At 30.2% G+C, this 11,054-nt stretch overlaps 1 protein-coding gene across 8 annotated transcripts in view; it reads left to right on the top strand.

Moving 5' to 3' along the window:
* Nucleotides 1-10,094, top strand: part of LOC122628621 (kinase D-interacting substrate of 220 kDa) — a 19,615-nt gene extending 9,521 nt beyond the window's left edge. For 6 of the 8 annotated variants that reach the window (XM_043811072.1, XM_043811074.1, XM_043811069.1 and 3 more), the window contains exons 2-21: nt 1,287-1,418; nt 1,612-1,710; nt 1,793-1,891; nt 1,992-2,189; nt 2,316-2,414; nt 2,520-2,816; nt 2,898-3,273; nt 3,403-3,567; nt 3,641-3,848; nt 3,937-4,359; nt 4,442-4,664; nt 4,747-4,926; nt 5,006-5,631; nt 5,720-6,185; nt 6,269-6,442; nt 6,518-6,665; nt 6,743-6,864; nt 7,002-7,007; nt 7,150-7,264; nt 9,032-10,094. In XM_043811072.1, coding sequence (XP_043667007.1) covers nt 1,308-1,418; nt 1,612-1,710; nt 1,793-1,891; nt 1,992-2,189; nt 2,316-2,414; nt 2,520-2,816; nt 2,898-3,273; nt 3,403-3,567; nt 3,641-3,848; nt 3,937-4,359; nt 4,442-4,664; nt 4,747-4,926; nt 5,006-5,631; nt 5,720-6,185; nt 6,269-6,442; nt 6,518-6,665; nt 6,743-6,864; nt 7,002-7,007; nt 7,150-7,264; nt 9,032-9,738 — 4,842 coding nt within the window. In that variant the 5' untranslated portion in view covers nt 1,287-1,307 and the 3' untranslated portion in view covers nt 9,739-10,094. Of the gene's footprint in view, nt 1-11; nt 450-1,286; nt 1,419-1,611; nt 1,711-1,792; nt 1,892-1,991; nt 2,190-2,315; nt 2,415-2,519; nt 2,817-2,897; nt 3,274-3,402; nt 3,568-3,640; nt 3,849-3,936; nt 4,360-4,441; nt 4,665-4,746; nt 4,927-5,005; nt 5,632-5,719; nt 6,186-6,268; nt 6,443-6,517; nt 6,666-6,742; nt 6,865-7,001; nt 7,008-7,149; nt 7,265-9,031 lie in introns of those variants that run through there. The other 2 variants (XM_043811070.1, XM_043811068.1) reach the window with 2 other exon arrangements.
* Nucleotides 10,095-11,054: the final 960 nt, after the last annotated feature.

The raw sequence follows: 11,054 nt of genomic DNA, 5'->3' as shown, positions 1-11,054 counted from the left end.
TTTTTTTTCTTTTTCTTTCTTGTAACATACACATACAATACGAATTTCGTTACCTCTTTGCTTCTTCTTAATTGGAGTAAAAATTATCATTGCAAATCATCGATCTCGCCGATCTCTTTTCACGATGGAAATAAATTTCAAATGCACGACGCAGAATCTTAGCTGCCAGTTGTTGTGCCCGTAACTTTCTCATCTTTAAAGAACGACTGGGGATGGTCGAGAGTTTATGGAAACTAATGTCGATCGTAACGAAGAATTATTCTGCAAAGCGTGCAAAAAACTTCTTGACTGTTTTGGAAACGAACGAACGAACGAACAAACAAACAAAAAACAAATAAACAAAAGAAAATTATTTGTTTAACACGATATAAATGGTAAAAAAGAAATACATATAAAAACAAAAATCTTTGTTCGCGATGATGTCGAAAGTATACTTACTTTTATATGCGGTGAGTGTTCATAATAACACTGAACTTTTTATCTTATCATTCCGTAAATTTAATTATACAATTTTGTTCGATTCGAGTCGATTCGGTTGGAGGTATCATAAAATTTGTTTAAACCAAATTGCATTTAACTGCTGCGTTTTCTTATCTCTCTCTCTTTTTTTTTTTTTCCTTTTGTTCTTTTCTTTTTCTACAATTTTTGTCTCTAACATGATGAATGACACATTGATTTATTTTAAATGTTGTGAAAATAAATGTCAATAATAATTACCTGGTATATACGATATAGTTAGGATTGAAAAATTCACCTAACTAAATATGCGCCGAGTTCTAACAATGCGAGTGTGCATGTTATTGAATATATTAATTTCTTTTTTACGAAATAAGTGAGAGAATAAATATAAGTGAATCCTTTTTTTTTTCTTTAACATATAAAAATTCATATTTCATGTAATTTACGAAAACATTGAAATGTATTAAAACAAAGGAAATATTACCATACTATATTATACGATCGTAACTCGTCTTAATCCTGAAAGACTTGTACGATAAATAATTTAGTTGTCATAAAATATGATCGAAACTGTGTGCTTTTAATTAATACCTGCTTGCAATACGCTTGATAATGATGAAATATTTTTTGTTGAAGAGTGTTTAATTGTTCCTTAAGGTGTTTAATTAATTTAGAAAGAAAGATTTCAATCACAGCAATTAGATATTTGAATAAATATTGAATTGAAATTGCCTGAAGTGTGTTAAAACGAGATTAAATGTGTTTTTTGATCGAATGAAGGAAATCAAATAGTGGTGTTAACATTTTCTTATCAAAATTTTTCACAGACTTTGCATCGGACTGACTCGATGGTATCGCTTTGTTATCGGTCGCTTGCCAGCTACATCACGGATGACAATCTCGCTGGTTTGCAAAACTTCCTTGAAAATAAAAGAACACAGGTTGATGACCGAGATGAGGTGAGGACACGTTAATCCTATTAATGTCTGAAAGTTTTTCGTTTTTATGAACGAACGAATTGCATTTGTCTTCTGTCTTTCTTTATATTTTTCTTTTTCCTTTTTTTTTTTTACTGATAACTTTTTCTCCCCCCCCCCCCCTTTTTTTTCTTTCTTTTTCCTTTTTTTTCTTCTTTCGTCTTTCTTCATGCAGAACGGTAGCACAGCCCTCATCCTTGCAGCAGCTAAAGGCAAGATCCAATTTCTTCGGGAACTCATTAATTATGGTGCTGACGTCAACGCCGAGGACGTGGTAAGTATATTTACTTTTCGTATTTGTACAATTTAACATATTTCACGATATACGAAATGTTTCATTCTTCAATGTGTGTTAGGACAATTGGACGGCACTACTTTGCGCGGCTAAAGAAGGCCATACAGAGATCTGTTTCGAATTATTGGATCATGGCGCCGATTTGGAGCATCGCGACATGGTACAGAAAACGATCTATTTAAAAATAACAAATCGATTTCTATCGTCAAGATTATATATCGAATTGAATATATATAAGTTATTGTTGATTTTGATTTCAGGGAGGATGGACACCCCTTATGTGGGCAACTTACAAAGGTAGATCGACAACGGTGAAGATGTTAATAGCACGTGGTGCTGATATCAATGCTCATGGAAACTTTCATATATCATCGTTGCTTTGGGCAGCTGGTAGAGGATACTCTGAAATAGTTAAAGAATTAATTGCTCATGGTGCTAAAGTCAATGTTGGCGATAAGGTAAATTATCAACATTGGGAAAGGATTTCAATTTTTTTTTTATTTTTATTTTTATCTATATAAAACTTTTTAATTCTTTTTTCTCTTTTCTTTTTCTTTCATTTTTTTTTTTTGTTTTTTTCTTAGTATGGTACTACGGCTTTAGTTTGGGGTTCTAGAAAGGGAAACGTGGAGATAGTCGATACATTATTGAAAGCCGGCGCAAATGTAGACACAGCTGGCATGGTAAGACACTTTTATTCGTTGACATATATATATATAAAAAAAAGTAAGAAAAATATAGGTTTTCTTTAAGATAAATGACCGGTACGAAAATCTGCTACGTTATAGTATTCATGGACAGCTCTTCTTGTGGCGACACTCGGTAATCATATAGACGTAGTGCTATTGCTTTTGGAACATAAGCCGAATGTAAATGCTCTTGACAAAGATGGATGTACGGCCTTGGCGATAGCTTGTCGAGACGGTCATCACGAGATAGCTAATGCACTTTTAAATGCCGGAGCTTATGTCAATATTCAAGATAGATCTGGTGATACCAACTTGATACATGCTGTCAAGGGTGGACACAGAGGAGTCGTTGAATCGCTTCTTAAAAAATATGCTGATGTTGATATCGCTGGCAAGGTATGGTAAACCGATTAATTAAATAAAAAGATCATTGGTAAGCTTTATTTAACATGAAAGATATTTTTTTATATGTTTCAGGATAGAAAAACTGCAACGTATATAGCTGTAGAAAAGGGTAACACAGCAATACTAAAACTATTACTAAGTGCTAATCCAGATCTAGAAATTGCAACAAAAGACGGTGATACGCCATTGCTGCGGGCAGTTAGATCGCGCAACGCCGAAATTGTGCAATTATTGTTAGACAAAAAAGCGAAAGTTTCTGCAACCGATAGGAAAGGGGATACTGTATTACACATTGCTATGCGTGCAAGATCTAAAGGCATAGTTGAGATATTACTGAGAAATCCAAAGAATAGTCAATTGCTATATCGGCCGAATCGTCAAGGAGAAACGCCATATAATATAGACATCAATCATCCTAAGACGATTCTAGGACAAATATTTGGTGCTCGTATGTTAATGAATTTTATATACGTTTTTATTGTTATTATTATTATTATTATTATTATTATTATCTTTTTTTTTTTATGACGGCGCTCATCGCACCATATGTAATAAAAAATGATTAATTTCATTATAGGTCGGCTTAATACTAATGAGGATAATGAGAATATGCTTGGATACGATTTATACAGTAGCGCGTTAGCAGATATACTTAGCGAACCATCACTGTCCACACCAATAACAGTTGGTTTGTATGCCAAATGGGGTTCTGGGAAATCATTTTTATTAAACAAATTAAGAGGTAATTATGAAGTTCTTTCTGTCTGCAATTTTTGAAGTTTTTATATCAGTCCAATATTGATATCTCCTTTCAGAGGAAATGAAAAATTTTGCACGACAGTGGATCGATCCAGTATTCCAATTTTCTACTTTATTGTTCGTAGTAGTTACTCACGTGTCTTTATTAGTTGGTGTTACAACGGGTCTTCTTGTACAATCGTGGGTCATCGGTCTTGCGTGCGGCATTAGTCTTATTTTTATTATCTACATATTTTTGGTGCTCGTGTGGTATGCCAATAAGAGGTAATTGATATTACCTTAACTACGTAAAATGTAATTAGTTATAGGACCATTCTCGTTTAAGCAATCTTTTCTTTTTGTTTTATCATAGATACGACTGGTATTGGCCATCCAATTTTACAGTAGCTTTTACGACAAAATTGAATTCGTTGAAGCTACTACTGCAAGTAATTTTTTGCCATCCACCTGGTGGAAGTGTTCACGATGGAATTACCGTTCAACCCATCAAGTTTTATTTCACAGATCAAACCAGGGTCGGTACAACAGCTGCCGGAGAAAATGCGGTTGTACAAATGGTGGGATCTCTTTATGATTCTATTGAAAATGATTTTGGTTCTTTATCTACGAGATTATACAGAGCATTTAGACCAAAATTTGATAAGTCTACCACAACTTGGAAGTGGAGACATCTTTGTTGTTTACCATATGTTGTTATATTTGAATTCTGCTTCTGCAGTTTACTCATTGGTATATCAGTACTTACTGTCTACCTCATAGATATATCTAATAATGAGTAAGTATTTAAATTAATATTTTATCTTCTATCTAATGATTAAAATAAAGGAATATGTTTATTAATTGTATCATTATTTTAGACCAACTATTGAGAAGGTTACAGCGCATATCATTATGATAACTGTTGCCTTAGTATTAATTATCAGTATTATAGCAAATTTATATACATGGAGTCGGACGTTGAAAGCGCTTGTGTTCTCGCAGAGAAGACATCTGCAACATAGTATATCAAAATTAGAAACGTTAAAAAGCGAAGGTTTTATACAAACATTAAGAAGTGAAGTTAATCTAATGACTGAAATGGTATGTGCGTGTACAAGTATATAATATATAATGAAAATTTTTCTTATCTTTTAATAATTCCTATTTTTCCAACTCGAAACAGGTAAAATGCTTAGATAGCTTCATGTCTCAACAAAGTAGACTAGTTTTAATAGTAGATGGCCTAGACAGTTGTGAACAAGATAAAGTTCTACTTGTTCTAGATGCTATACAGGCTTTATTTAGTGATAATGGATACCCATTTGTGGTGATCTTAGCCATTGATCCACACATTATATCTAAGGTGAGACTTATATTTTATAAAGGTTCTAATTATTATGAGAATATATGAGTATTTCTGTGTAAAATATATTTTTTTAAAGGCAGTAGAAGTAAACAGCAGAAGATTATTTACCGAGTCGAATATTGGAGGACATGATTACTTACGAAATATGGTTCATCTTCCGTTTTATTTACAAAATAGTGGTTTGCGCAAAGTGAAAGTTGCACAACAAACTGCACTTCATGGTAAAAAGACGACTTGGTCGGAAGCTGAGGAGAGTATTAATTATGCCGCTACAAGTACAATGCATCACTCTGTTTCTAATAGAAGACTTAGTACAGAATCTGCTATAATGAATAGTAATGAAAAATTAAAGCCACAGAGTTGGAAGGGTAACAGAAAATTACGAATGAGTGAATCCATTGCTAGCAGTATTGGTAGCAATCTAAATCGATTAGGTGGCGCACAAGATCTTAATAAAATGCTTCTGACTGATGATTACTTCAGTGATGTGAATCCACGTAGTATGAGAAGATTAATGAACGTTGTTTATGTCACTGGAAGGTTATTGAAAGCATTCCAGATTGATTTTAATTGGTATCATCTAGCCAGTTGGATCAACATAACAGAACAATGGCCTTTTAGGACATCTTGGTTAATATTACATTACGATATGTACGAGGAAAGTTTGGATGATTCCATGTCATTGAAAAGTCTTTATGATAAGTATGTGAAAATTATAAATAACTTATAATATTGTTATACGAATTTCTCTCTTCCATATATTTATCTTGATTTATGATCTTGTTTCCAGAGTGCGCCCACAAATACCAGTGCTGAAAGATGTTCAGCCTCTTCTTGAAATGGATAGAGATGAACGTAAATTGGACGTTTTTCTGACCTTTCATCGGTCTAGCTTACACGTCAGCGATATGAAAATATTTTTACCATTTACGATTAATCTTGATCCTTATATAAAAAAGAAAATAAAGGAAGAACAGCAAGGATTAGACGAAGAGGTCAATTTAACTCATTATAAACAAGTAACGCCATGGAATCCGCCAAGCAATATTTATAATCCAACTAATATAAGCAAACCTATTGTTCCAAGTCGTGGTGTAAAACTTAATAGAAATCCAAACATACCTGGACAACAGTACATTCCACCAGGACCATCGTGGACTTATCAGCCAAATTTCGATTGGCCTGCTACACCTTGGGTACACGTACCTCCTGCAGAACCTGCACCTAAACCACTTTCTGCAACTACTGCGTTACCAGTATGTCCTTTCAAATATTAAATTCAATTATTCCTCTTTACTAATTTCAAATTTATAACATTGCTTCTTATGTCTACATACAGTCAGAAGTTCTTGAAACAAAATTATCTTCTATGGGTGTGAGTGAGATTTGTGACCTTCTTGATAAAATCGAAGGTTTTAACATAAATCAAGCACCGCAGTATAAAAATGTAATCAGAGACAATAATATTAATGGAAAGGTTTTGCTTCATTGTGATATGCAAGAATTAAAAAAAGTAAGTATTATCAGTACTAATTTTATAATATATTTCAGATTATCTAGCCGAAATAATAAAATATCTTATTTTTAGGTTCTTAAAATGGCGTTCGGTGATTGGGAATTATTTCGTATGATAATTGTATCGCTCAGAGAATTGGAAGTATCATCGTTCGGTACTCAAGATGAGACTTCTCGAAGTGTACGATTTACGGTAGGACTCGAGCCTATCGCACGAAAAGGTAATTATAATATTTTATCCTAATAATCATTTTATCAGACCTAGTGATTCTATGTATATCAAATTTGTACATTTTAGAACATACTTTGCAAACCAATACTGTTCGCGTACCTGTCCATAATGAAAAAGAAAAAGGAATATCCAGAACGGATGCACCACCACGACGAGATCAAGTAAAACAATCTATTATGGAAAAACAGGTAAACAGATTATTTATGCTCATAAAGTAAATTTTTTAATAAATAAACTTATACGTATAATACATAATATACATAATACATATATATATATATATATATATATATACTATCTTTTACATTCGTATCTTGGCTTTTAGTATCAGGTAAGATTATTCCTACTTTTTTTATTGTTATTTATAGAATATATAATTTGAAATTCAGTTTTTTTTTTCTTCCATTAAAGAAAATATAATACATACCGAAAGAGAAAATACAGGATATTGATCTATCGCATAATATATTTAGGTAACTTTAGAAGAACAAATGATCTGTGGTGCTTTACAAACCTTAAATGAAGAAGCTTGCGAAGATGTATTGGATCTTCCAAATCCAGCGACGGCACCAACAGACTCACTTTCAGGTGAGCCCTCTTCTCTACCACTTTCACTGCCCCTGGTTGTTATTCAAGAGCCACAGCAACCTTGCTGATACTGCGATATTGTCAATAATAGTAATGAAAAGCTACAGTTCAATTGAAGATATATATATATATATATATATATATATATATATATATATATTATGTATGTGTTGCATTATTATAATACCTATAATGTAGTAGTATTTTTTTGTGCTTTTTTATTTTGAAGAAAGAAATAATAATGTGACAGTATCGCAGATCTTATTTTTGTAAATATATAAACAGAGACAATAAACATGTAAACTATATAAATATTCACTATGAATAGATTCATATTATAAAATTTTTAATTCTCGTTTGAAATCATTCGATTCATATATTTAAAACAAATGTGCCAAAGCATTGCAATATAATGAGTGATTATACATATCAATAGAAGGAAATATTACTCTTTAATAATTGCATATGCAATAAAAATGTTTTTATGTATATAATTTGTTAGTTTTAATATGTAGACTTGCTATATTTAAGTATATAGATATTAGTTAAGTTCGATCATTTAAAAAAAAAAGTGTTATGACATGTTTTATTTTCGAAGAATTTTATATTTTTCATATTGTTAATTGATGATGCTTCAACGTGCTCTAGTAATACATAACTTCCATAGATATATATTTACTCTGTTACGTTTGAAAATGTTAAGTAACTTGTGATTGTCATATTGCATTAAATGTTGTTTTTAGTGAGTAGTAAAATCACTTTGCGTTTTATTAACAATACTTCATAAGAAAAAAAAAAAAAAAAAAAAAAAGAAAAAGAAAAAAAAATGAAAAGAACTTTTATTTGTATAATTAATCTTTTGTAGTAGCCATAAAAGATATTCTTCAATAACTTGGAGTACAAAACTTATTGAAATATTAAAGTACAAAAATGAAAAATTTCATATGCAACATATATTAATACTATCAAATGGAAAATTTTCTACGTAATGTGATCGTTAATATAAATCGGTCCTGTTATATGATAGGATCATTAAATTCGAATTTATTATAATCTAAAAATTTTGCAAAAATTAATTTTTTCTTGCAATACAATAAGGGGCAGTTATTATATGATATATTTCTATATAAAAGAAAAAGTATAAAATTATTAAGTATTATTAAATAAAACGACAACTCTAATTTTATTATGCCCGTAATTCTAGAATACATCTGTAAAAGTAAAATAACAATAATATAAATAACAATATAAAAAATATAAATAACAATATATTTTATCATGTAACATAAAAAATTAATACATGTTGCATATAATGCTAATAGTGTTAAATTTGTATGCTTTCTTTACCACGTGTAAAATATCCAAATGCAATGTGTTATATGTTATAAGAATTTTAGCAATAAACTATGTGCTTCTATATATACATATAATATATTATCTTCATTGCAGCTTACATTTATAATCTAAAAGACTGATGTGTCTTTATTTTAAAATAAGCTGTATACAATAATAAAAATAAATTGAATGTTTACCCAACACAAAAGAAATCAGGAAAATTTCTTTTCGTTTCCTCGTTACAGGGATTTGTTTTATTGTGTTAATATGTATCTGTATTAATTGTATGCCGTAATTTATATATTTATTTGTTCAAGCCTTTTTTTTTTCTTTCTTTAATACCGACAATATATAAGCAATAGCGTCATTAATTCTTAAGAGAATAAATACGAGAGAAATGAAGAAAACATGACATAGGATTATTGTTTTTAGGACGAGTTGCGTCAACTCAGGATACGGATTACGTCCTTCTACAAACCAATCCACTTTTTCATTGGGTACCGGTTAACAATGAACGGGAAAGTTCTGACGATAGTTCATGCGACTCAACTATACATCTACATCGCGCTAATTCTCAACATAGCATAGCTTCTCAACGAAGTACAAGATCCACTTGTTCTCATGGTCGTAGTAGAAGTTTAAGAAGAACTGGGAGTCATTGCAATAGCAGACCATCCTCCCTTTTTGTTTCTCCTCCACCTTCACCTCGACCTGCCTTTAGATCTAAATCCACCGATGAAAACTACGTGGGAAATAATATACCTTTAAAGCCAACATCTTCCTTATATTCATCGAAGAAAAGACGTTCTGTATCAACGCTTAGCGACGATACAGTACCAACAATATCTACATCGGCAATACCTATTTCCGTTCCACACGCTAGCTTGGAAAAATTGTCTAAGTTAAAAGATCGTTTAATTGGAACAACTTCGGCAACATCCGCAGCAGGCGACAGTGATGATGAATCTACACCTTTGGTATCAGAATTATCAACACCAACTCATTCCCAATCCGACAGTGTTTTTAGAAATGAATACAGTCCTGATAACAGTAGCGATATTTCAGCTGATTCAAATAAAAGTTTACCGCACAGTAGTGAACGATCTGCTATAAAACAGATCATTAATAATATAGATTAATAGAATACACATTAAAGCAGGACGAATTAAGATAGGATGAGGGTAGAACGTTTTGATAAGTAATCATAATATATATATATATACATTTTTATCATATGTAATAATGTAGTTCTGCTTTCTAATCCTATCTAACGTGGGTTCTGCTTTGATTTGCTTTATCAAAAGGGAATTCGGTTGTTTGATTAAAAAAAGGAAAAAAAGAAAAAAAAAAAAAAGAGAAAAAGAAAAAAGGAATATCTACTTAAATCTTTTTAGTCTTACAAGTTTGAATTGACCAGTGTTATACATTTTAGCATATTAATATTGGATAATCTATTAATTTTCCAAACTAGAATGAATATAAAAGATATTTCATACATGCATGTTTTAATTTAATTGATATTATTAATCAGATATTTATTGTAAATGTTTCTGATGTGATATAATTCGAATACCAGTTTTTAGATAATAATGTAAATATTGGATAAACTAAAAAACGATCGCAACATATGAATTTTTTTATAACTAGATATAGACAAATTTATTATCTCATTATTTATAAATTATAGAAAATTAAGCGTTGTTAAATATCTATTTAATAGCCTCAATTATAATGAAGTGACTTATTGTGCAGCATAGCTTTGCATATATTATATATATATATGTATATATATATATGTGTATATAAAATGTGTGTATATATATATATATATATATATACATGTATATACGTAAATAAAATGTGTATATATACATATACACATATATGTATATAGAATGTGTATATATATATATACACGGAATTGATATTTAAATATTAGTAATTCAATTTTTAAAAGCAATCCATTTTATATATAAAAAAAAAAAAAAAACAATATTGAGATAAACTAAATTATTAGACACAAATTGAAGTGAAATGATATAAAAATAATTTGCGAATACTATATGATTAATATTATAATATAACTACTTAAAAATGAAGCAACGTAATGAGCTATATATCATGCAATATATCATTTTAATAATTACATGCCTACTTAATCATTTATATAAACATGACTTAAATATTTGTCACAATATTCGATTGTTTGTTATTATTCTAATATAATATAATTAGTATATATAATCAACATTTATCAATGATCTTTAAATATTCTTGCACTAAGGAACGATTATAATCTAATTTTGGCCTATAAAATATATGCTGATTTTAAAATACGGATTTTGTAAATGAAATTTTGAGTAGTTATTTTTGCATATCTTCATTAAAATTAAGATGCTATTTCTAGTGATTTTTGTATGTTTTGCGATGCTAAATATTATATTATCGAATTATT

Source organism: Vespula pensylvanica, chromosome 4 (genome assembly GCF_014466175.1).
Source record: "Vespula pensylvanica isolate Volc-1 chromosome 4, ASM1446617v1, whole genome shotgun sequence".
NCBI lineage: Eukaryota > Metazoa > Arthropoda > Insecta > Hymenoptera > Vespidae > Vespula > Vespula pensylvanica.
This window is presented reverse-complemented; position numbering and strand designations above follow the sequence as displayed.